Here is a 24,887-nt window from a genome sequence, read left to right as displayed (position 1 = left end):
CGCCGGGGCCCGGCACCGCCGCCGCCGCCACCGGGCCCCGCTCCGCCGCCGCCGCTGGGTGAGTACCCGCCGCCATCCCACCGGGACCGGCCACCAGCCGCCCGCAGCGCTGCCGGGGCACCGGCACGCACCGCCCGGCGCGGGGCGGGCCGCGGCTGCATCGCCCCCTCGGCGGGCCGGGCCGGGCCGAGCCGAGCTCAGCCGTGCCCGTGCCTGTGCCCCCGCGGCGTTGCACAACCGCTGTAGCTAGGTGGGTGGGTGGGTGCGGACCCCCTCGGTGCCGCCCCCCGGTTGCGGGGAGCGGGTGTGCGCATGGCCCGCTCTTGTCTCGCAGCGCCTGTGCAGCCCCCGGTGTCACTGGTGTGCGTGTTTGCATGTGTGTGTCACCTTGTGCAGAGTGTGTTTCTGCGTGCGGTGTCCCTGTGTGTCCCCCCTGTAGGATGCCCCGTGTCAGGTGCTCCGCGTTGGGTACCCCAGCACCCGCTGCAGGGCTCCCAGGGAATGCTTGCAGGGAGAACCCGCTGGCCTGGGCCTTTCCCACACCACCAGGGAGTTGCATCCAAAGCCATTAGCCTGGCTCGCCGCTAACCACATTGCTGCTGGGGCCGGTGCCACTGGCACCTGAGCCACCTTTTTAGAGTGACAGGGGTGGGTGGCACTCAGCGAGCTGCTGTGCTGGGGGTGGTGGGGGCTCACAGGGCTGTGGCCAGCCCGGTGCCTGTTAATTTTCCCAGAGAGGGATTTATGGAGCATCGGGTGAGGGCTGGGACGCGCGTCCCTAAATCGTGTGGTTTCCAGCCGGCCTGTGAGATGCAAATTGTCTGGTCAGCGAGTGCCAGAGCTAAACTTAGGGCAATTACAGGAGAGTGTGGGCACATGGCAGTGTATTCCTACACCCCAAGGCAGGCCCTGGCACTCTCCCACTGGGGGACCTCTGCCCACTGCCCCATCCCAGTTCCCATCGGGATCTGGGTGTTCCCACAGCACCTGCATCAGCCCTGGACTTTGCCCACTGACGAGCTGTGGCTCGGCCCTTCACCTTTGCCGTGGGCCAGGCCATGCAGGGCGCCAGGCTGTGAATTTGGGGCCAGATAAGGGTGATGAGGGAGCTGTGTGTCCTGTGCTAACGGGGCTGCAACCCACCTGACCCCTCCAGCTGGTCATGGAACCATGTCCCGCCTGGCAGCCCTGCCAAGATCCTGCCCCACTACCTCTGGGTTTACCCTGTAAGACCTCTTGAGCTGTGTCATTCCTCAGCTTTGGGGCGAGGCAAGTGCTTGCACCCCATGCACCCTCCTGGCCTGGGGTGACCCCTCATAACCAGTCTGGGTCCCTGTTGCTGTTGGACATGGGGTTCCTGCAGCAGGAGGGCCTGAAATCCTGCTCTGGAGAGAGCCTGGTGGCACATCCTGGCTGTGACTCAGGTAGATCCGGGATTGTTTTCCTCTCGACACATTCCAGCATTGTCCATAAGGGAAGGCACTGCAGAGGGATTTGGAAACCCCCTAAATTTCCTTGTTCTGTGGAAAACTTGTATCCAGCAAGGAGCCATCACACAGGTCAGCTCCCACTTGCCCTGCATAGGAGCTGGCCTGGCTGCTTGGAATCGCTGCCAGCAGCTCCCTGGCACGGCATCTCTTCCTGGCTGGGCACAGTCAGGGCATGAGCTACCCCAACATGGTGTGCCCAAGGAGGGTACAGCCACCAGCTCGTGTGCCAAGGTGGTGTGGGAGCAGATCCCTACTGCCGGCATCAGGGAGCAGAGCAGGGAGGGCAGGTGACCGTGAAACTTGCCGTGCAGGTCCCTGCGCGGGAGCGTGTCGGACGAGATTGCGTCTCGAGGAGGGAAGGAGTGGCTGGGAGTTTCAGTGAACGCCTTCCTCCCTGCCTGGAACTCCCCGGCGCCCTGGCAGGGACACAGGGGCTCACGGCTCTGGTGGGGGGACATGGGGGAAGGTGCATCCAGCTCCTGCTTGGGTGGCTCAGAGAGGATTTTGGCGTGGGGAGCGTTGAGATGCATCTCCCTTTCTGCCATCTGGCCCTTCCAAGGTGACGTCCTCATCTTTGCCAGCCCAGTATCACAGCAGCATCCTCGCGTGCGATCCCAGAGCGCTGCCGGCGCCGGCGGGTGCCTCTCCCTTCTCTGACAGGGCTCATGCACGCCTGGCCAAGGGGAGTCCCAGAGCAAGCCCGGGCTGAGTCAGGGAAGGCGCCTTGGGTCTGAATCAGAAGCGAGGAGCCGCTCGGCAGCCACCTCCTGCTCACGGCATCGGGCTGCACCCATCCGTGGCGGGAGGCTTCTTGGGGAAAAGGGAGCAAACCACAATGGCATAACACGCGGGCTGGGGACATCAGTGCAGGGCGGATGCTGCTGTCCTTTCCCCAGCCCACAAAAGTCCTGTCTGCCTGCCCCACTGCTGCCTATTGTGGCCCTGAGTGGGGCACACGTGGCTGCGGCAGTGGCCGCCAGTGCTGCCTGATTAGCGATGCGGCTGGGAACGCTGTTCCCCCTTTTTGTTGAGCGTACAAAGGCTGGGAGGCAGCCTGTGTGCCGGGAGAGAAACCACCGAGGACAAAGAGCGCGCTGGCCGCCTGTCTCCTGGCGCCCTGCTCTAACCAGCACCTGCCTGGTGAGTGGCTCTGCTCCCAAGGGACCCCCGGGAAGGATCCCAGCAGCCCCCTCCCTGCCATGGGGTGAGCACTGGGTGCTGCCAGGGGTGAGCCCTTTTGTACAGCTTCAGGGATGCCCAGGCAGCTGTGGTAGCAGTGGCACAGGCCACAGTGGGGACAGGAACAGGTGCAGGTTCTCTCCCTGCCATTGTCTGTGCGAGGCCCTGGCACAAGGGAGTAGCCCCCAGGATGGCACAGCCATCCCTTTGTGGCAGCACCTGCTGTGGGTCATGAGAAGGGGCTGTGCTGTCCCCTGGTTTGGGTCAGTGATCACCCCACAGCCAGCAGTTCTGGGAGAGGAGAAAAGAAGTGGGTTGTTTTCACGTGTTTTGGGGCCCTGCCCTGCCTAGGTCCTGCCATGGGTTTGGGTAAAGCCCCAATTGCTGCAGGGAGGGCAGAGCAGCCAGAGCCCTGGGGCTGGGTTAGGGTTAGGTGTGGGCAAAACTGTGGCAGCCCTTATGGCCATGGCCAGGAGCCTTGCAGCTGCAAGCCTGACCTTGTCCCTCGGGCTGCTTCCCCTCACTGCCTCAGAGGTATCACACACCCAGAGCCAACACTGTGCCATGGCTTGCAGGGCTCTGTCCTCACCTGCCCTGTGGCCAGGCCTCTGCCGGGCACGTGTGCTCCTGTCCCAGCCCTGAGGGGCAGCGAGGTTCAGGGAGTTCCCTGCCATCCCTGTATGGCTTTCTCAAGGGCAAAACAGGTTTCCCTTGTCCCACTGGGTGTGTTCAAGGGCAGTGCAGACCATGTGCCCTTGCAGGGAGATGGTCCAGGCAGTGATGGTGATGCAGTACTGATGCTGTGCTGGAGCCAAGGTGCAGCTTGGCACAGCACAGCGCATCCATGCACCCCAGGCAGAGCCTGCACTGCCACCGTGGGCAGCACTGCCCATCCCTATGGCTGCCCAAACCTCATCCCCACACCCGTCGGAGAGCTCTAAAGCAGATGCTTCAAACGTGGGGAGCTTTCCTGTTGTCCTTTGTGCTGAGGTTAAGTTCCTGTGTAGTTTCCTGCCCTGTTATATATAGCTGTCAGCCCGTCCTGCAGGCACTGCCAGCCGCCTGCTCCACTTTGGAGTTGTTTATCTGCAGCCCAAGCGCTCGATGGAGGCTGGGGGGGGCTACCAGTTACCCCAGGGGCAGAGGAATGCCACAGCACCCCATGCAGGGTGAGGCTGTGGGTGCCCTCAGGCACTGGGTGTCCCCAGGCACTGGGTGCACATGGTATTTTCCAGGAGGGAGCTGAGTTTTCTGCCCAGCCACGGTTTTCTCACTGGCACTGGGTGCTCCCCCCGCTCTGCGCGGGATGCCCAAATGAAAGAGCCACTGTTCCTGGAGGTCGCCGGCAGCGTCACGAGCCTCTGCGTCGCCCTGGCTAAAATTAGACACTTATCAGTGTTGGGAGGGATGTGATTTTACAGGTTCCTGTTTATTAGAGCAACCTTCGCTCCAGGCCGTGTTTCCGGCTCCTCCCTGGTGGGACCCTGCCCACGGCAGCCCCTGTGGTTTGTGGTGGCTAGAGCCAGGATGAGCAGCAGAAAGGCCTCTGTTTCCTCAACAAGGGGCTTTTGAACAGCAGGCAGGACGTTGGTGGCTGGATGGGATGGGGGATTTTGCCCTGGGCAGCAACTGCTGCAAAAGCCACCAGGATATTTTCTTCTGTGCCCACCCATGCTGCTCCAAAATAGTTCCTGAGCTGCTGAAGGTCTTGCCTGCAGTAAGCCCTAGTGCCAGGCACTGCCAGGCTTCTGGGCTTCTTTTGGGGCAACCCTGGGGGTACAGGGCCATCCTTGCTGCATCCCTGGGGCTTGATGCCCAGCCAGGACGAGGACACATTGACTGGGGCAGTCTCAGTCCTGTGGTGCTGCAATCTCCAGGGAGGGTGGGAATACTGGAACATGGCTCAGGGGCTGGGGGTTGGCAGCTGGCGTGACCAGTGGGGTGGATGGAGGGGTGGTGGGTGGGTGTTGGCCATGCTGCTCTCTGATGGCACCCTTCCTGTCTGTCCTTCTGCACAGGCGGCTGTGCCGTGACCAGCGCCGCAGCCCAGTGCCCGGCTGTGGGGGCAAGAGTGCCCCGAGCCCCCATCCACCATGTTCAACCTGATGAAGAAGGACAAAGAGAAGGATGGGGCCCGGAAGGAGAAGAAGAAGGAGAAAAAGGAGCGCATGTCAGCAGCTGAACTCAAGAGCCTAGAGGAGATGAGCATGCGCCGGGGCTTCTTCAACCTCAACCGTGCCTCCAAGCGGGACTCCAAGACCCGCCTGGAGATCTCCAACCCCATCCCCATTAAAGTGGCCAGTGGCTCCGAGCTGCACCTCACAGATATTGACTCTGACAGCAACCGGGGCAGCGTCATCTTGGACTCAGGCCACCTGAGCACGGCCAGCTCCAGCGACGATCTCAAGGCGGACGATACCAACTTCAAGGGCTCGGTGCTGCAGCGAGCAGCCAAGTTTGGCTCCTTGGCCAAGCAGAACTCCCAGGTGATTGTCAAACGCTTCTCCTTCTCCCAGAAAAGCCGGGATGAGAGCACCTCAGAGACCTCCACGCCCTCTGAGCACTCGGCAGCCCCCTCCCCTCAGGTGGAGGTGCGCATGCTGGACACCCCGCTGGACAAGCAGGGGGTTCCCCCCGGACAGCCCTGCACCCCTCCTGCCGCCTCCCTGCGTGCCAGGGTGCCAGAGCTCGTGGGTAAGAAGTTCCCCGCCGAGCTGCGGCTGCCCGCCCTGGTGCCCCCCCAGCCCCCCACCCCACGGCAGCTGGAGCTGCAGAGGCGCAACACGGGCGATTTCGGCTTCTCCCTGCGCCGCACCACCATGCTGGACCGGGGCCCTGACGGGCAGGTGTACCGGCGCGTCGTGCACTTCGCCGAGCCCGGAGCCGGCACCAAAGACTTGGCCTTGGGCTTGGTGCCGGGCGACCGGCTGGTGGAGATCAACGGGCGGAACGTGGAGAACAAATCCCGGGATGAGATCGTGGAGATGATCCGGCAGTCGGGGGAGACGGTGCAGCTGAAGGTGCAGCCCATCCTGGAGCTGAGCGAGCTGAGCCGCTGCTGGCTGCGGGGCGGCCAGGGGACACGCCGTGCTGCCTGGGATGTGAGTAACACTGTCCGCTGCTGGGCCGGGGTTCTGCCAGTGCCAGCGTCCTCGTGGGGGTGTTTGGGTTGGCAAGGGCCGTGGGAAACGGCGGGTGCTGGGGCTGCTCCAGCCAGGAGCGATGCACAGGGAGGAATGGGAGGCTGTGGCAGGGATGCAGCGGTGCTGCATCAGGTCTTGCAAATCATCACTGGTGGGTTTTGCCCCCCAAAGTGCTCAGGGTACTGTTGCGTTGGGTTTTCCTCCTGCTAGAGCAGAGCCCAGCTCTGCATTGCCTGTGGGAAGTATGTCCCCATCTCTTTGCTGACAAAGCACAGTCCAGCTGAGAAGGGAGCTTTGCTCCTCACTGCCAGGAAATTCCAAAGGCTACTTTGCAGAAGGACACTGCTTGCTCCACTGCCCACGCTGGCGTCCCCCACTGGGATCCTCCCCAGGGACTAGGGCAGGCACACAGTGTGCCAGGGGCTGGGAGCTGCTGCCGGCGTGCGCAGCCCTGCATACGCGGCTGCTGCTGCTGCTGTATAAATAGAAACTTAATGGCTGGGTGACCCACATCCCTCACGCCTGCTGCCTGGCACTGCTGACCCCGCTGCAGGCTAACCAGCGTCCTGGCCAGCTGGCACCCCAGCAGAGCCCCCCAAATGTCAGCATCCTGCAGGGCTGGACCCCCTCTGTGGTGGCAGGGGGTGCAGCAGAGTGGTGTTGTTTAGCGTATAACTGGACTTGTTTAGTGTCTTTTTAAGCCTTCCTTGGGGGAGGAGGGTGCCTGTGCCTGCAGAGCAGGTTGCTTGCACTGGGCAGAGCCACACCGTGCATGGCGAGGCCCTCTGCCTGCGGGTTGGTGGCCAGGATGGAGTGAAGGTGACCACGGGGCTCCATGTGCTCCTCCTCGAGCAGATGCCGGCACTGCGGGGTGGAGTCTGCGCCAAGCCAGAGCGGTGGCTTTCCCGCAGCTCCTCCCCGGAGCCCTGCAGGCGTCACCTGGCACTGCTGCCTGGATAACCCCTGGTGGGATAGCCCTGTGTGGACCCCTGGATAACCCCTGGTGGGATAGCCCTGGGTGAACACCTGGATAACTCCTGGTGGGATAGCCCTGTGTGGACACCTGGATAACTCCTGGTGGGATAGCCCTGTGTGGACACCTGGATAACCCCTGGTGGGATAGTCCTGTGTGGACCCCTGCATAATTCCTGGTGGGATAGCCCTGGGTGAACACCTGGATAACCTCTGGTGGGATAGCCCTATGTGGACACCTGGATAACTCCTGGTGGGATAGCCCTGTGTGGACAAGGGGCACGGCTGTGCCTTGGCACGGAGGCAGGTGTGCGTTGGATGTTGGCACGCAGGGGGCCAGCGAGGTGCTTGTGCCTTCCAGGAACACTGGGCTGGGCTGGGAAGGGGGAGAGGAGATACTGGTGCCCTTGGGGCTGCATGGGAGAGGCTGCAATGTGCAGCCTTGTGCTGGAACATGGTGTGGTTTGACGGCATCAGCCGGTGGGAGCTGGTCAGAGGCTGGCAGTGACTGTGCTGTGGGGTTGGCACCGCAGCACTGGCTCAGGATGCCTCCCCCATCCTCCTGCATGGTGCATCAGAGTGACAAGCTGTGGCTTTGCTGGTGCAAGGGAGCCCAGACTGGGGTGCTGGGTGCAGCTGGGGGTCCCTCACACAAGGTGCTGGCACACAGGGAGGCCCAGCTCTCCCCCAGGCCCCACTAAGCTCCCTGGAATGTTTCTGGTCCTAATTTAAATAAAAATGATCCTTTTTGAAACAGGAAATTATAGACATATTTTGGGCTGTTGCTCTGGAAGCCCCTCCCTGGCTGGAGTGGGATGGTGCCGGGCTCTCTGTGCACCATGGGGGGTTTAACCCCATCACGGGGTCTGTGCTGAGCCACCTGTGTCCCCACGGACCTGGCTGGGCAGTGCCAGCACCCGCTGCCTCCTGGGGGCTATCAGTGCTGCGGGGTGACAGGGGACAGCATGGCTGGGCATTGGAGCTGGGGTGAAACCCCCTCTGTGTCCCAGCCTTGCTCCAGTGCAGGGCAGCTGGGCTGGCTGGGCTCCACACTGTATTTATTTATTTACCGACTAAATTCCTCAGGCAGGGCCCAGGCGTGCGCCGGCCCAGCAGAAATATTCCAGAGATATTCCAGAAATGCCTCTGACCACTCCAGTGCTTCAGCAGGGCCACAGGCATGCAGTGGCTGTGCTGGCTGACCTTGTGTGCCACTGTCCACGGGCACACAGGTCCCTGCAGGTCGCTGTCCCCAGCGTGCAAGGCACTGTGCCATGGCATTGCTGGGTTCCCCATGTCCCACCAGGGTGGGAGTGTGGGACTCTCGTCGTGTCAGGGGCATTTTTATCATTTTTCCATGCTTGGCAAGTTCTTGGTTTGGCTCTTTTTCTGCTCTCGCTGAGGGGTTGGTGCTGCTGCCGTGTCCCAGTGTGGAGGGGTCTTGGGAGGGGGCTTGTATCCAGTGGGCTCAGCCATGGGCCAGTGTGTGTCTGCTGAATTTCCTGGCTTAGGAATGAGAGAAATATGCTGGCCAGGCAGAAATGCTGCTGTCACCAAACAGCTGGGCTGGGCATCCCAGTGGAGGTGGCTGCATGCCTGTGCTACCTGGGGACACTCGTGTCACTGCAGACACTCTCTGCTGTGTTATGCCAGCCCTGCCAAGGGTGTTTGATGTGGCCTGTCCCTTGTGCAGTGTGGTGTGCCAGGCTGGGACCCCCTGCTTCCTCTGGGAATGGTTTTTTTGCTCAGGGCACATCTGTCTCACTTTAGTTGGGCAAGGACTTGCTCAGCTGCCCGCTGGGGTCCCAGTGTGCCATGCCTGTGTCACCACTGCTCCTCCATGCCACCAGCGTGCCTGGCTCCCTGCCACCAACTCCTCCCAGCAGCCCCCACACGGGGAGGCCCCTGACCCTCTTCCCCTTGTCCACTGCCCCAGTCCTGCTGTTTCCAGGGACACCTTGAACTTCCAGAGGCAGCTTTGCCATGAAAACATCTTTACCGTGGGTTGCTGGGGTGCTATCTGTCCTCAAGAACATTTTGGGGGGACCTGGTGTTCGTGGCAAAGCCAGAGCAGGAGCAAGAAGCGTCAGGGTTGCACTGCCTGGCACCACACCAGGCACCCAGGGGTGTGGATTGTGCAACCCCATCCTGTGAGGCACAGAGCCCTGCCTGGCCCCCCCAGCTCCACAGCTGCACTTGGCCTGGGGGTGTCTCCCACTGGCTCCGGGCGGACGGTGCACGGGGGCCGGGCAGTTCCCCCCCGGCGGAGCCCACATCACTTCCTCTGGCAGTGGTGACGGTGACGGTGGTGGTGGCGAGGCCCCAGTGTCCCCCCCCAGCTCTCCCTCCGGCTGCTGCTGCTCCGGCCGGCGGGGCCCTCGCATTCCTGGGCTATTTTTAGGGTGGTCCTATCAGCCCAGCTGTCCCCGCTGCCGGCTGCCGCCCCACGAGTGCCTCTCCCGTGCGGTGCCGCGCTCGCCCCGGCGGAAACCCTTCTCCCGGCTCCCTCTGGTAAGGTGGGGACCCCCAGCATGGCCAGCACGGTCCCCCATGGGGACCAGCATGAGGGGGGTACCTGGGAGATGGTTCTGGTGCTGGGATTGGGGATTGTGAGGCTAAACCCACCCCTGGGGTGTTTTGGTGTTGTTTGTTGTGGGGACCTCATGGCCGGTGCTCTCTGGAGAGCTTTGTGGCAGTGCCAGGCTGCTTGGAGGTGGGAGCGCTGTGGGCAGAGGGTTTGGGGGTTCTGACCCACAGGTGGGTTTGTCTCCAGACCCCCGTGCTCAGCCTGTGCTCCAGGCACTGGCATTTCACACCATGGTGACAGTTTGGGGGGACAGGGATGTGCTCCTGGACTGCTGGGTTGCTTTGGTGGCCAGGTGCTGCCCTGTGCCACACCTGGCCCTGAGAGGGGGCTTCTCCCCAGTGGCCCCAGGCACAACCTGGGGTTAGAGAGTGGGTGCCATCCAGGGCAGCAGGTCCCACTAGAGCTGCCTGGCCTCTGGCACAGGGTCAGGCTCAGAATAAACCCAGGGTGTCAGGGCTTGCAGGGAGCTGGGGCAGAAAATATCACTTCCCTCACCCTGGCATTTGCTTACCACAGCGGGCTGGCCTCCTCAGGGGAATGGGGCCACGGTCCTACAGCCTGACTAAAGGGGTTTTTTTTACACAGTGAGTTTTGCTGTGTCTCAGACTGGTCACCTGTCTGTCCCCATAGCCCCTCCTGTGGGCACTGTTTGTTTGCTGAGCAAGTCCAGGTGGGCTCAGACCCCCATTCCTGAAGATCCCAGGTGGGGAAGGGCACACACCTGTACCCTGTGCTGTGGTTTGGCATTCTGTGTGCTGTCCCAGTCGGTCTCACCTCTCCCTCTCTCCCCAGCCAGGGCTGCAGCTCCATGAGACATCACCATGGCGTTCTCATCCCGGTTTGCGTTCTGGGAGCAGAAGGGAAGTGTCTCTTGCATGTTTGCCTGCGCCCCACGTTTGGGTCACGCTGCTGACCAGCTCCCCCAGTTTGCCCAGTGCTGGCACCATGTTTGGAGCAGCACTCCCAGCCTCACTGTGCTGCTGTGACAGGGGCTGTGCTGGGCAGCTGGGAGCCTGGCCAGGGCTGGTGTCACCAGCACAGCCATGCATGTGATCACTAACACCATCACTAACGGCTTTGTGAGTGTCTGGTGCAGCCCCTAACACAGTGTGAGCCACCCCAGTGCCACCTGCCACCCAGGAGCTGCTGTGTGGTGGGGTGTGTTGCCCCCAGGATGCACCACACGCTGCCACTGCAGTGTCACAGTGAGTCCTGGCACTCAGAGGCACAGCTCAGGGCAGGGTTTGGCTGCCCACCCCCCAGAGGCCCCTGGTTTCCCTGGGTCAGCAGGGATCTGGCATGTCCCACGTGCTGCAGAGATTAGCTGGTGACACTTAAAACGTGCTGTGACACCGGGTGAGGGGTGACGTGTAGAATGACAGAATCCTGCAGGAGGGGTGGTGGGACTCTGAGCCACCTCCCTCACTGACTGCTCATGATGAGAGGGCCCAGGCCAGGTGGGCAGAGCATGTACCTCTCCCACCTTTGGGGTTTGCTATAAGTAGGGTGCATCTCTGTGCTTCACCCCCATTTTTTTGGCTGATGGGAAGCCTGGGAGGACACATGCCCTTGTCCCTGCAGTGGGCTGCAAATTTGGGCTGGCATGAAGTGATGGTCCCAGGAGGTTTTCCTGCAGCAAGGCCCCACAGTGGGCTGAAACGTGCTCCTCTTGTTTGTCTGACCCTCAGGTCAAGGACGAGGACAAATCTTTAGCTGTGAAAAGACCCGTGAAGGAGGATGGGGCTGTAAGTGTCACAGGGCACGGGCAGGGTGGAGCTTTTGGGGATGGGGCTTGTCCTTGGTGGGAACAGCCCCTGTGACAGGGCCTTGGGACACCATGCAGGGTCATGGGCTTAGTGATGCCCTGAGCACTGAGTTTTACCCCCATGCTGTCAGCCTGAGGGTTGAATGGTCACTGTTTGTGGGGCAGGGATATCACCACTGCTCCCTGCCCTGGAAGGGCATCCACTGTGGTGCTGTAGGTTGGTGGGGAAGGGTGCTGTATCCCCAGTGCTGGGGCTGGCCAGGAGCTGTGCTCCATGGCAGGGCAGAGCCCTGGGCACCATCATGTCCCAAACAGCAGTGGAGGCTGGACCTCCACTCACACCGCTGTCATTGTGGCTGCAGTCAGAGAGCCCGAAGGATGCAGCATCTGCACCCCCCAAAGCTGAGCCCCCAAAACCTGAGCCTGTGAAGAGCCCCGAACCTGTGAAGAGCCCCGAGCCACCTCCTGGAAGAGGGAAGAGCCCAGAGCCGGTGCTGAACGGGGCAGCTGAGAATGGGCTGGAGGGCCCAGCCGCCGAGGCACAGGGAGATGATGGCCAGGGGCTGTCCCGCCGCAAGGTGGTCCGGGTGGTGCGCAAGGTGGTCCGCAAAGTTCTGCCAGGGGAGGACGCTGGCAGTGCCAAGGAGCCAGGCCGAGATGCCAAGTCTCCTGAGCCAGTGCCACCCCCGAGGAAGGAGGAAGCAGGCCGTACCGCTGTCCCTGCTCCCCCAGCCCCGCCACCTCCCCCCACCGTGGTGCCTTCAGCCCCTGCCAAGCCGGAACCCAAGGATGAGATCTCAGAGGGGCTCAAAACCCTCATGGCAAAGGGCAAAACCAAGGAGCACCGGCCGCGGCTCCGGCCGGGGGACAGGCAGGAGAAGTCCCGTGAGCCAGCTGGTGGGGACACAAAGCTGTCCCCGTCCCCGGGCGCTGAAGCCAAAGCAGAGCCACCAGTGCAGCTTTCAGGAGGGAAAGCGGAGCCAGCAAAGGCGTCTGCTCTGAAACCCACGGCCCTGGAGAGGCACAAGGTACCGGTGTGTGCACGGCGGGGGATGCTCTGACCCGGCGGTGGGTCGTGCCCCCAGTGCAGCATGGTGTGAGCTCACCTGCATGGTTTGCAGTGGTTTTGAGATGTGTGGAGTGGGTGGGAGTCACTTTTTTTGGGGCAGTCGTGTGCGCTGTGGCCACTCCATCATGCTGCCCCTTTTCTCCCCTCCATTTCATGTGGAGAAGAAGCTGCAGACCAGCGAGAAGCGGCCGACCCCTGTGAAAAATGCCCCGGCTGCCCCCCAGCAGGTGTGTAGGAGTGGTGACCCAGGTCCCTGGACACTGTGGGTACGCACTGGTACCCGGCTGTGCCTTCACCCTGGGACTCACCCCAAGCACTGATGGGCTGCAGGGCTGGGAAAGCCCTTGCAATGGCCCTGCTGGTGCCAATGTGCCAGGGCTGTGAGGGCTGTGGGACAGCTGGCCTGGAGCTAATGGTGCTCTGCCTCTAGGCTGCCCCTGGCCCTGCTCCCCCTGGCCCCGCGTCCGTGCTGAGCCCATCTGAGGAGGCGCAGCTCCGGCTGGAGAGGATCTTCACCACTTCTGTAATTCCAGAGGTGTTGGTGCTTGCGTGTCGCCTTCTCAGGGATGGGGAGGCATGGGCAGCGTGTGGCTGCCCCAGACGTGCCATGTGCTCTGCACACAATGATTGTACCCCTGTGTCTGGCTGCCAGCCCCATGGTCCATCTGTGGGTGACACTGGCGGCAGGGAATGGATGACCAGGGCTGTTGGTGGGTTTGGGGATCATTGCCCAGACTAGTGTGCTGGGGATGGGGAATTGCCTGCATCGCTGTAGGGGCCCAGGCACACTGGTGGCTCATGGATGATGTCCTGGTGGTGGTGTGTGATCTTGGCCATGCCGGGGCCCTGTGGCTTGTCAGGGTGCTGCTTCTGCTCTCTGCCTCTCACCCCCTCTCTTCTTTCTCTCCTCCTTCCTTGCTGCCATTAGCTGGACCCCGCCGCCTCCGCCTCAGCACCCAGCCAGGTACTGTACCCCTGTCCTCAGGAACCCTCTGCCTCCACCAGCGACCCCCTGCCATCCTCTGTCTGCCGCTGGGCTGGTGTCTGCGCCCGTGCCTCCTGCTGGAGTGTAAGGCTTCCCCCATCCCACCCTGCTCCGTGGGCTGCCATGGGGCTGGCGGGGGCAGCCGGGGCTGGGTGCTTCTCCCCTCCCTAGAGAGGTCATGCCAGAAAGCCAGATGTCCCAGGAGGGTGCCCTCAGTGGAGGTGGCACAACTGGGGCGGGCAGGGGTGTGGAGCAGGGTGTGAAGGGGCAGAGTGCTGGCATAGGCAGGATGCATGGCTCATGCCGGAGCAGCTGTGGCACGTGGTGCTGGCAGAGCTCAGGGCGGGGTCAGTGGCGTGACCCTCAGCCCCAGGGCTTTGGCAGCATGGCCTCGTGGCCAGTGTCCTTCCCAGCTCTGTGTCTGTCCAGCACTGCACTGGACTTGCCACCTCGCTGCCCACAGTGGTGGTCATGGCACGAGGAGCACCCACAGGGTTTGGCACAGTGGTGCTTTGTCCCCGCTGCTCCCCCTCCCCTCTTTCCGTGCTGTGTGCGGGGCAGGGCTGAGCCCTTCTCGCCTTCACCGCCTCTCTCGGCCTCGCCAGGGTCCAGCGGACGATGCGCCGGCAGCTCCCCTTGGCCCCGTCCCTGCTGCAGCTCAGGTTTGGCTTTGGAGCTCGTCCTGCTCTCCTTGTGCCAGGGACATCCCCGCTGTGCTGGCCACCAGCCTGGCATTTCCCATGTCAGAGTCCTGTGACACATCCTGTATCCCTCCATTATGTGCCTCAGTGTGTCCTGTGTCCCTACAGCATGTCCCTGCAGCATGTCCCATGTCCCCATAGCATGTCTGGTGTCCCTGACATGTGGCTGGCTGCTCTCAGGGCTGTGGTTTGGGAGCTTGTCCCCTCCAGGCTCGCCCGAGGTGGCCCTAGTGAATGTGCCTGTGGGTGACTGTGTCTTTATGTCTGCCCCAAGCTGTGGCAGGGCCATGGTGGTCTCTGCAGCCCTGCACCCACTGGGGTCCCCAGCGGGCAAACTGGGGACATGTGCTTGGAGGGTTTGTGGCTTGTGCAGGTGGCCTGGCTGTCCAGCACATGGCCCTGTGGCCAGTCAGCCCTGTTCCCTCCAGCCCCAGGGATGAGGGGAGGGGGTGAGGCAGGGCAGGGGGCAGGTGACCACAGCCTCTCCACATCTGCTGTCCCACAGGCCAAGACGGAGGAGCAGATAGCAGCCGAGGAGGCCTGGTACGAGACCGAGAAGGTGTGGCTGGTGCACAGGGATGGCTTCTCCTTGGGTGAGCACTGCTGGGACACAGCACCCCATCCTTCCTGTGGTGCAGCAAGCCCCCCTGACCCCACTGCATTGTCCCTGGGGGCTGCCAGCACGACCCCTCTGAGTGCCCTGTGCCCCTCACAGGCAGCCAGCTTCGGCCGGAGGCGGGCAGTCCCCTGCCCGAGGGCAAAGTGAAGGTGAAACTGGACCACGATGGAGCCGTCCTGGAGGTGGAGGAGGACGATGTGGAGAAGGTAGGGCTGCGGGGCGGGGGCTGGCGGGGCAGATCCCCATTCCCCGCCTGACCCACCCCATCTCAACCTTGCTGCCAGGCAAACCCCCCGTCCTGCGACCGTGTGGAGGACCTCGCCAGCCTCCTCTACCTCAATGAGTCCAGCACGCTGCACACGCTGCGCCAGCGCTACGGCGGCAACCTCCTGCACACCTATGCCGGGCCCACCATGGTCATCATCAACCCGCTGAGCTCCCCCTCCATATATTCTGAGAAGGTGACGCTGCTCTCGGGGGGTACACCAGAGGGGACAAGCAGCTGGCACGCAGAGGGGGTGGTGGGGTGGCATGGTGCTGACCCTGGCCGGCTTGCCCTCCCTGTCCCCATCAGGTGATGCACATGTTCAAGGGGTGCCGCAGGGAGGACACGTCCCCGCACATCTACGCGGTGGCGCAGGCCGCGTACCGCAGCATGCTGATGAGCCGCCAGGACCAGGCCATCGTCCTGCTGGGCGCCAGCGGCAGCGGCAAAACCACCAACTGCCAGCACCTGGTCCAGTACCTCGCCACCATCGCCGGCAGCACTGGCAAGGTCTTCTCTGGTGAGTCCTCTGTGTGTGTGGAGTCCCTCTGTCCTGCCTGCACACGTCCCTTGCTTTGCGGTCACAGCCCCACGCACACGGCAGTGGCTGGACACACACCAAATGGGCTGTCACTGTGTCACACTGTGCCTTTGCTGTGCTCCTGGGGCTGCTGCGGTGTAAGGGAGCAGCAGCACCTGCCCAGCCAGCTCTGGCCCGCTGCCCACTGCACAGCCCCTGCACTGGCCTGCTTGTCTTCCTGCAGTGGAGAAGTGGCAGGCTCTCTACACCATCCTGGAGGCTTTTGGCAATAGCAGCACTGGTATGAACGGCAACGCCACCCGCTTCTCCCAGATCATCTCCCTGGACTTCGACCAGGCCGGGCAGGTGGCGTCTGCCTCTGTACAGGTGAGGGGACCAGGGTGGCCCCCCCAGCATGGGAGCTGGTCCATCCTTGTCAGTGTGGCTCCCCAGGGTGTGGGAACTGGTCCATCATCACAGGAGTGAGATGTTGCAGGAGTTGTCCAGAGAAGCTGTAACTGCTCTATCCCCTGTGGCAGTGTTCAAGGCCAGATTGGACAGGGCTTGGGGCAGCCTGGGATAGGGGAAAGTGTCCTTGCCCGTGGCAGGGGTTTGGAACTTGTTGATCTTTCAGGTCCCTTCCAATCCAAACCTTTCCATAATTCTCTTGGTGTTTCCTATGCTACGAGCTCTGCCACAGATCCCCAGCCATGCTTGCTGCGCTCAGCAGCCTGGCATCCTGCTCTTGTCCTTGTTCACACCCAGATCAGATGGGATTCCTGTCCTTGCTGAGTTTGTCCCAAAATCAGGGAATGTGTCTTCCAGACACCTCCCTGCTGTGATAACAGCAGAGTGCTGAAAATCCTGAGATGTACTCCATGCTCTTGTAGTATCATTCACCAAGGAGAGATGCTCATGGGCTGCTTGGGTGATGTTTGCATTCACATGGTGCCCTGCAGTGAGAGGGAGACTCTCACAACTCCATGAGAACCCTGGGCAGGCAGCAAGGATGGCCTGGGGTGGGCTGGGAGGTCTCAGTGGGAGTGGGGCACTTGGAGACAGTTCCTCACTGTTCCACCTCTGCCAGACACTGCTGTTGGAGAAGCTGCGCGTGGCCCGGCACCCAGCCAACGAGGCCACCTTCAATGTCTTCTACTACCTGCTGGCCTGCTCTGACAGCACCCTGAGGTGAGCTGGAGGGGAGGGCATGGCCTCCGTCGTGGGGGGGTCTCTCCTCCATGGGGCCAATCGGGGTGTTTATCCTTGCAGGACTGAGCTTCACTTCAACCACCTGGCGGAGAACAATGTCTTCGGCATCGTGCCCCCCTCCAAGGTTGTTGCCATGGGGGGCTGTGGGGGAAGATGGGGGTCTCTGGCCTATTTCAGTGCAGGGAGAAGCAGAGCTGGGCTCCCAGACCAATGTCTCCTGTTGTTTTCCACAGCCAGAGGAAAAGCAGAAGGCAACCCAGCAGTTTGGCAAGCTCCTGACAGCCATGAAGGTGATGGGCATCTCAGGAGATGAGCAGAAAGCCTTCTGGCTCATCCTGGGGGCCATCTACCATCTGGGAGCCGCTGGGGCAACCAAAGGTAACAAGCTGGTAGCCATTAATGTGGGGAGATTTGGGACTGATGGATGTGAGGGGCTCCAGAGACACCTTGCAAACAGCCTGCAATGCAGCCAAGCTCTGGGGGAGAGGGTGGGAGGCTGTGTCAGCTGAGGGACAGTGCCCTGCCACCCTGAGTGCTCTGGGGCATGCAGCTTTGTCCCCATGGTTGGGGTGGTCTCATTAACTGGTGGGAATTGAACATGCCCACACCCTGCCAGCCTGGGAGAGTGGGGGCCTGGGTGGGGCTGAGGCAGTTGGGGGGTGTCCCCCATTCCCAGTGTAACATCTTTCCCTCCATCCTCCTTGCAGACCCACTGGCAGATGGAGCTGGTAATGGGAGTGGGGAGGGCTCTGCTCTGGGGGGTGCCACGCAATGCAGATTTGGGGGCTGAAATGGGGGCTTGGGATGCTGCTGGTGTGCTGGGACCAACCCTGACCCTGGTTGGGTCTTGGCAGCTCCATATTTGCCTGCTGCTCGTGAGGAGTCCAATCCCAGTCCTGTCAGCACCATTGATGGTGTGGGTCAGGGCTGCCCTGGCGCACAGTGCTCACATGGGTGTGAGCCTCTCACAGCACCAGCTTTGCTCTCCATTCCTGGGGATGGAAAATTTGGCTTTGGGGGCTGCTCTTCTCCCCCTGTGGCTTTCTCTTTCTGCCTGTTATGCTGGAAGCACCCGTGGTGCTGCACGCTGGTGGGAGAGCTGGGCATGTCACCCCAAATGGGCACCTGGAGCTGGTGGCTGCACCCAGGGAATTTGCAGCCATGGGGGAAAAGATGATCTGGGGATGAATAAGGAGTGACCAGAGGGGTCTGGATGCACACTGGGGTGCTGGGCTGGCCTGTGGGGTGTTCTTGGGGTGCAGTGCTGGCCCATGGGGTGCTCTCAGGGCACTAGAGGGCAGCAGGGCCCCACTGCAGCCACCACAGCAGGATGCTCATGCAACTCCGGAACCCCTCCATGGGAGCCTGCTATGGGAAGGGATCCCAAATCCTGTTGGGGGGGAGCATTGCTACATCCTGCTTGGGGTGGGCAACCCCAGGTCTGTGCTGCTGCTGCTGAAGCCTCCCCTGCACCTTGTGGACGCTGGGAGTGCTCAGAGCCGAGTTGCACCAGCCCCACGATTTCCTTGGATCCAAAAGTGGCTCCCCATGCCCTGGGGCAGAGCCGAGCTGTTCCCCAACACTGCCCATGCTGTGCGGGGGGCTCAAAGGGAAGGGACCCCCCACGCTGGTCACGGTTTGTCACTGCAGCAGTGCCTGGGGAGGGGGCAGGCGTGGCATGTGCGGTGGCGTGGTGGCAGGAGGGCGTCCCTGTGCCGTCCTGTGCCGTTGTTTCTAACCCGTGTCTCTGTTCGCATGGTGCATGCTGCCCTTTGCAATGCAGACGCCGACGAAGGTAAAGTCCCGTTCTTCACGTGTGTCTCTGGCTTCCCCCTCCCCAGTGCCACCTTCATCCCACTTCCGTGTCCCTGTGTGTCACCATTAACCTGCTCCCACCGCCCCCCAGCGTCCGTGTCTCTGTGTCTGTCTGGCTGCCGTGTGGCTGTGTCACCCAGCAGGGACATGTCCCCGTGTGGGGTGGCTCAGAGCCTCAGAGGTCCCTGGGTGGTGGTGGCAAGGATTCTGTGCTCCACAGCAGTGTGGCTCAGCCTGGAGCAGCACAGAGCCATTCACCCCCATCTCCTCTTAGACCCCAAACATCTGTGTCTCCTCAAACCCCAGAGCGTGTGCTCCCACTGTGCCCATCATCCCTAACCTACTCTGTGGGTCCCTAAGATCATCCCAGGCCTGTTTAGAAACGCTCCCCATTTTTAGGGGTGCCTTGCCTGGCCCTGAACCCCCTTCTCCACCCTTCAGCTGGGAGGAAGCAGTTTGCACGGCACGAGTGGGCTCAGAAAGCCGCCTACCTGCTGGGCTGCAGCCTGGAGGAGCTCTCCTCTGCCATCTTCAAGCACCAGCCCAAGGGCACCCTGCAGCGCTCCACCTCCTTCCGCCAGGGCCCCGATGAGTCTCCCCTGGGGGACAGTGGCACAGGTAGGGTGAGGTATGGTGGGGACAGCAGGTGGCCCCAAGGGATGCCAGGTTGGGGACACTCAGGCTTGCTTTGGCCAGGTCCCAAGCTGACGGCGCTGGAGTGCCTGGAGGGCATGGCAGCTGGCTTGTACTCCGAGCTCTTCACACTCCTCATCTCCCTCCTCAACAGGTACGTGCTGGGGGGGCCAGCAGGAGAGCAGGGGGTGCCTGGCTGCACCTGCTGACCCCACTGAGTCCCTCTGTGCTCCCCCCAGGGCGCTGAAGTCGAGCCAGCACTCGGTGTGCTCTGTGACGGTGGTGGACACCCCTGGGGCACAGAACCCCAAGCTGGCAGGGCAAAGCCGGGGGGCCACCTTCGAGGAGCTCTGCCACAACTACGCCCAGGAGCGCCTGCAGCAGCTCTTCCACCAGCGCACCTTTGCCCGCGAGCTGGAGCGATACAAGGAGGTACCAGGAACACCCAGGGCTGCCATGGCTTCCTCCACTCCTGCCCTCCCATACCCGCATGAACATCTCCAGATTTCTTACCCATTGATCACTGGACCAGTCCAACTAAAGCAGCTCTGACACAATTCTCAGTGCCCAGGGCTGCTGTGCTGGCTGTGGAGCAGAGCACAGGAGGGCTGGGCTGGGAGGTGGTGGAGTGGCTGTGGGTGGTGATGATGGTGGTCACTGCTTCTTCTCCATCTCAGCACTGACAGCCCATGGGGACCCTTCCATGTGTCCTGGTCCTTTCTTAGCACTCCACATCACTCTAAACCCCATCGAGACCGGCACCCAGATGGTCTCACACTCCCTATCACTGCTCCTCTGCAGTGTGGGCGCTCACCTCCCTCTGTTCCCCCTCACCAGGAGAACATAGAGCTCGCCCTGGCTGATGCTGAGCCCAGCTCCTCTGGCTCCATAGCTGCTGTGGACCAGTCCTCACACCAGGCACTGGTAAGCACTTTTCACTCTTCCTTCCAGCCACATCATGGCAGCAGATGGGCGGCTTTTTGGCATTTTGGTGGTAGAGGAGAAGGAAAGAGGGTGTTGGCCATGAGAGCATGGGTGCAAGTGCATCCCCCAGCATGGTTTTCCCCTCTTGTCCTGGGAGCTGCCTGTGCTGTGGGCAGGGAGCGTGATTTCTGGGGTGTTCCAGTTTTTGAAGTGCTCTGGTCCCTGGGATGCTCTGGTCCCCAGGGTGCTCAGGTTCCTAGTGTCCATGGGTCTCCAAGCTTCTCCAGTCCCTGGGGTCTTCCAGTCCCTGCTGGTGAAGGGTTCTGGCACCATCCCTGTGCTGGGTTTCAGCCCAGCACTGCATTTCCCACCTCAGTGAGATGTGCTGCCGGAGTGTCCCATATGGACCCTTTCCCTTCTGGGTCTCCACTAATCAGGATCCCTCTCACATGGTGTGAGGTTACCTGCTCCCTGGGTGGCCCGGGTGCCCTGTGTCACCCCATGTCCCTGCCCTGGGGGACCCTGGTGTGTTGGGGTGGCTGCCAGCGTGGTGACCCTGCAGGTCCGGTCCCTGGCCCGCACGGACGAGGCGCGGGGGCTGCTGTGGCTTCTGGAGGAAGAGGCGCTGCAGCCGGGTGGCAACGAGGACTCCTTGCTGGAGCGGCTCTTCTCCTACTATGGCCCCCAGGAAGGGGGTAAAAAAGGTATGAAGGGGGGCCTGGAACCATGGAGAAGTGTCTACTAGACCAGAAACAACTTCTCTAGTGGAAGATGTCCCTGCCCATGGCAGGGGGTTTGAATGAGATGATCTTTAGGGTGCCTTCCAACCCAAGCCATTCTGGGGTTCTGTGACATGCCCCAGTGAAACACTGGTGCCCAGGGCTGTGCCCACTGGTACTGTGTTTCCCTGCAGGGCACAACCCGCTGCTCCCCAGTGACAAACCACGACACTTCCTCCTGGGACACAGCTCCGGGACCAACTGGGTGGAGTACGATGCTACGGGATGGCTCAACTACGTCAAGCACAACCCGGCCTCCCAAAACGCCTCTGTCCTGCTGCAGGAGTCCCAAAAGTGAGCAGGGTCCTGGGGTGGGAGCATGGCAGAGAGGAGATGTGACACCGGGGGGTGACATGCCCTCTGTGCCCTGCAGGAAGGTGATCAGCAGCCTGTTTGCCGGGCGCGGCGGGTCGGCGCTGGTGCTGTCGGGCTCGGTGGCGGGGCTGGAAGGGGGCTCCCAGCTGGCCCTGCGCCGGGCCACCAGCATGCGCAAGACCTTCACCACCGGCGTGGCTGCTGTCAAGAAGAAATCCCTCTGCATCCAGATCAAGCTGCAAGTGGTGAGTGAGGGCGTGCCAAGGGGGATCCCTGCATCTGGCTGGGGCACCGCCACACGTCACCACTCACCCCGCTCTGCCACACCCACAGGACGCCCTCATCGACAGCATCAAGAAGTCCAAGCTCCACTTTGTGCACTGCTTCCTGCCCAAGGCAGGGGGTGGTGGGGACCCCCAGGCTGTGCTGTGCCGGCGGGTGAGCAGCAGCGAGCTGGAGCTGCCGGCGGAGCACTGCGAGGCCGGGCTGATGCAGCTGGACGTGCCCCTCCTGCGTGCGCAGCTCCGCGGCTCCCGCCTGCTCGATGCCCTCCGCATGTACCGCCAAGGTGAGCCCTGCCACCAGCACCAGGGAACGGGCAACACCGAGGTCCCAGCTGCATCTTCTCACTGGAAAGCCAAAGACCCCCTCAGCGTGTGCCCTAGCTCTGAACTCTGGAGCTTCTCCCCAGGGTGGTCCTGTCCTTGTTCCCCCTCCCCTGCTGAGCTGTTATCTGCACTGGGAACAGGCATGGCCTTAATTGGGTGTCTCCCTTGGTGCCGCTGGTTCCTGGCAGCAATCCCATTGGCATCCAGCCCCTGTCCCGCTGGAACGAGAGCCTCTGGGTTGCGCTCAGCAAAGCATTTATCGATACATTGGCTGGCCAGCCACCCGGCCGAGGGTTTATTGCTTGGAGGCCGGACCCTTCCTGCCATGATTGGAAATCGATGCCACCTGCACACCTCCTGGATCGATGGCCGTGGCCAGCCGCCCGTGCCGGGGTCAATGTTCCCATCAATACCTCATCGTTAATTAAGATATGGAGGCTCAGTGCTGGAACCTGATGCAGGAGTTGGCTGTGGCTCGGAGAGGAGCCAGAGCAGGGCTTGCACAGGCAACACGTGTTGCTGCTCTTCCCCCGAGGAGGGATCTGACCACTTTCTTCTCTGATCCCAGCCAAAACTGCTGGAGGATGCAGCCAAGGAAAACCTCAAGGGGAGGCTGAGAGCATTCCAGCTATGCCTGACCCCATGGGGAGCTTAAGTCACGTGGGGCGACCCTGTCAGTTCTCCCAAAACACGAACACCAGCATGTCAGGGCACGTGGGGCTGTCCCTGGCCATCCCCTGGGCATCTACACAGTCCCACTCTCCCTTGCTTCCCCAGGTTACCCTGACCACATGGTGTTTGCGGAGTTCAGGCGGCGCTTTGATGTCCTGGCCCCACACCTGACCAAAAAGCACGGACGCAACTACATCGTGGTGGATGAGAAGCGGGTACGTGCCCCGTGTCAGAGTCACTGCTGTGGTCCAGGGTCCCCTGCACCTCAAAGGGCTTAGACCTGACACCTTTCCCTCCCTGCAGGCAGTGGAGGAGCTCCTGGAATCACTGGACCTGGAGAAGAGCAGCTACCACATGGGCTTGAGCCGGGTATGGTGCCCGACACCACTGGGTGTGGGTGTGGGCAGGGCTGTGCGTCATGGCACGGTGGGACAGCAAAAGGGCAGCACTGTTCGCTCCCACCCACGACATTCCTCATGCCTTGGGAATAAAACCGCACGATGGGACAGGACTGGTGCCTGCAGAGGGGAGAGACATATCCCCACCAGTGGGAGGGTGGCACGGCGTGGCTGGAGGGATGCCGGCACCCATCGCTGTCCTGCTCCCCTCCCACAGGTGTTTTTCCGGGCTGGATCGCTGGCCAGGCTGGAGGAGCAGCGGGACACACAAACCAGCAGGAACATCACCCTTTTCCAGGCGGCGTGCAGGGGCTTCCTGGCACGGCAGCACTTCAAGAAGAGAAAGGTTCGTCCCAGCGACTCTCCCCTCCCCGCTCTGCTGCACAATTTCGCCTAAAATGGGCAGTGCAGCCTTTCTGTGCCTCCTGGGCCAGCACCTCCTCCTCCCGCCTCCCCCGGAGCTGTGGGGGGCCAGGGGGAACCGGGGGGCCAGGGGGAACCGGCAGGGAGGCTGCTGGGCATCGCCGCCGAAGGATGAAGCCACGCTTCAGCTCCTACTTTTATCATTAGAGAAGGTGTAAAATAGGCATCTTAGAGTGCCTCATCTTCCCGGGATTCGCACTTAAAGGGGCTGGAGAGGATCAAACAGCAGATTTGCGGTTGCAATTAGCCCAAATGCTAATGAAGGGAAGCATGTTGGGGTGCTGGCAGGGGTGCTGAGCACCCACGTGCCCTGCTTTGCCCTGCTGGTGGCCCTGTACTGACTCCATACCCTGTGCTGACCCCGTGCCCTGCACAGATCCAGGATTTGGCCATCCGGTGTGTGCAGAAGAACATCAAGAAGAACAAAGGGGTGAAGGATTGGCCCTGGTGGAAGCTCTTCACCACAGTGCGGCCCCTCATCGAGGTGCAGCTCACCGAGGACCAGATCCGCGGCAAAGACGTGGGTATCCATGCTGGGGGTGCTGGATGGAGCAGGGAGGGCTTGGGGGAGCGTTGGCCCTGGGCAGGGCCCCACAGTGGGGTGGAATGCAGGACCCCACGGTGGGGTCACATGCAGAAGCTAATGGTGGGGTGGGATGCAGGATCCTGAAGTAGGGTGGGAAGCAAAACCCAGGGAAGGGTGGGATGTAGGATCCTGTGGTGGATGAGGATACAGGATCCCACAGTGGGTTGGGATGTGGGAGCCCATGATGGGGTGAGCTGCAGGACCCCGTCTGCCTGTGCCCCGTCAGCGCCAGGCTCGAATTGCTCCCTAATTTGCGAATCAGCATGTCATTAGCATCCCGAGAGCCGGCTGTTGCTTGAGCCCAATTACAAGCGTGGAGAATGGAAATGAAACCGTGCGCTGAGAGGCAAATGCGGGGGCTCCGCTCACACTGGCAACCAGACACTGGTGCACCCGGCGAGCACGAGCTGCTGCCTGGCTCAGCTTTCACCCCGACCTGCTGGGGACAGGCACCTGGGTGGGGGCACCTGGGCAAGGGCACCTGCTGCACCCCCAGCCTGTGCTGGGACCAGAGGAAGAGAGAGGAAGATGTTAGCAGCCAGACATGCTTCCGCAGCACTGCCTGGTGGTCCCTGGGCATCCTGGTGGGCCCCCTCCCTCCCCACCTGGGCTGGGTGTACCCAAACCCTTCAGCAAGCTGCTGATGTGCTCCCACCTCCTCTCGCGGGGGATGTGGGTACCGTTCTGCAGCTTTTCTGGGACTGCCTGGCATTTCGACACCATTTATGGGGTTGGAGTCGGCACGACGGCAGAGCGGGTTAGGGAAAGTCCCTGCCCAGCCCTTGGCAGGGGAGAGCAGCCCCAGGGAGCCCCCACCCTGCTCATCCTGTGCTAGGGGGGTGCTGGGGAGGGGCAAAGAGCTGCCAGCCTCCTACCCGCCAGCCTCCTCCCTGCGCCTGCCCCCTCCCTCACCGCCCGCTCTGTTGCAGGAAGAGATCCAGCAGCTGAAGAGCAAACTTGAGAAGGTGGAGAAGGAGCGTAACGAGCTGCGGCTCAACAGCGACCGCCTGGAGAGCAGGGTAGGTCTTTGCAGCTGCCAGGATGGGGTATGGTGCCGTGCCAGCCTGCCCCAGCCCACAGTCCCATTCCCCCTGGCGCCCCCAGATCACAGAACTGACGTCGGAGCTGACGGACGAGCGCAACACCGGCGAGTCGGCTTCCCAGCTGCTGGACGCTGAGACAGCTGAGAGGCTGCGGGCTGAGAAGGAGATGAAGGACCTGCAGGTAAGT

General features: G+C 62.1%; 2 protein-coding genes across 6 annotated transcripts in view; both read left to right on the top strand.

Moving 5' to 3' along the window:
- Positions 1-24,887, top strand: part of MYO18A (myosin XVIIIA) — a 36,463-nt gene continuing 11,576 nt past the window's right edge. For 2 of the 5 annotated variants that reach the window (XM_059866348.1, XM_059866345.1), the window contains exons 1-26: positions 1-58; positions 4,688-5,770; positions 14,397-14,484; positions 14,607-14,716; positions 14,795-14,971; positions 15,085-15,295; positions 15,540-15,682; positions 16,383-16,483; positions 16,565-16,628; positions 16,738-16,882; positions 17,212-17,232; positions 18,288-18,299; positions 18,761-18,937; positions 19,016-19,106; positions 19,192-19,384; positions 19,790-19,876; positions 20,439-20,580; positions 20,790-20,949; positions 21,029-21,215; positions 21,304-21,538; positions 22,356-22,465; positions 22,554-22,619; positions 22,866-22,994; positions 23,448-23,591; positions 24,587-24,676; positions 24,762-24,881. In XM_059866348.1, the coding sequence (XP_059722331.1) occupies positions 4,763-5,770; positions 14,397-14,484; positions 14,607-14,716; positions 14,795-14,971; positions 15,085-15,295; positions 15,540-15,682; positions 16,383-16,483; positions 16,565-16,628; positions 16,738-16,882; positions 17,212-17,232; positions 18,288-18,299; positions 18,761-18,937; positions 19,016-19,106; positions 19,192-19,384; positions 19,790-19,876; positions 20,439-20,580; positions 20,790-20,949; positions 21,029-21,215; positions 21,304-21,538; positions 22,356-22,465; positions 22,554-22,619; positions 22,866-22,994; positions 23,448-23,591; positions 24,587-24,676; positions 24,762-24,881 (4,011 nt within the window). In that variant the 5' untranslated portion in view covers positions 1-58; positions 4,688-4,762. The remainder of the gene's footprint in view (positions 59-4,687; positions 5,771-14,396; positions 14,485-14,606; positions 14,717-14,794; positions 14,972-15,084; positions 15,296-15,539; positions 15,683-16,382; positions 16,484-16,564; positions 16,629-16,737; positions 16,883-17,211; positions 17,233-18,287; positions 18,300-18,760; positions 18,938-19,015; positions 19,107-19,191; positions 19,385-19,789; positions 19,877-20,438; positions 20,581-20,789; positions 20,950-21,028; positions 21,216-21,303; positions 21,539-22,355; positions 22,466-22,553; positions 22,620-22,865; positions 22,995-23,447; positions 23,592-24,586; positions 24,677-24,761; positions 24,882-24,887) is intronic. The other 3 variants (XM_059866349.1, XM_059866346.1, XM_059866347.1) reach the window with 2 other exon arrangements.
- On the top strand, positions 9,082-13,473 carry LOC132337595 (striated muscle preferentially expressed protein kinase-like). The gene is made up of 4 exons (XM_059866350.1): positions 9,082-9,295; positions 10,164-12,164; positions 12,370-12,432; positions 12,636-13,473. Exons 2-4 carry the CDS (start codon positions 11,280-11,282, stop codon positions 12,942-12,944), a joined length of 1,257 nt encoding a protein of 418 aa, XP_059722333.1. The 5' UTR covers positions 9,082-9,295; positions 10,164-11,279; the 3' UTR covers positions 12,945-13,473.

This window comes from Haemorhous mexicanus, chromosome 22, assembly GCF_027477595.1.
Source record: "Haemorhous mexicanus isolate bHaeMex1 chromosome 22, bHaeMex1.pri, whole genome shotgun sequence".
NCBI lineage: Eukaryota > Metazoa > Chordata > Aves > Passeriformes > Fringillidae > Haemorhous > Haemorhous mexicanus.
Note: the sequence above shows the minus strand (reverse complement) of the source record. Positions and strands in the feature narration are given on the sequence as shown.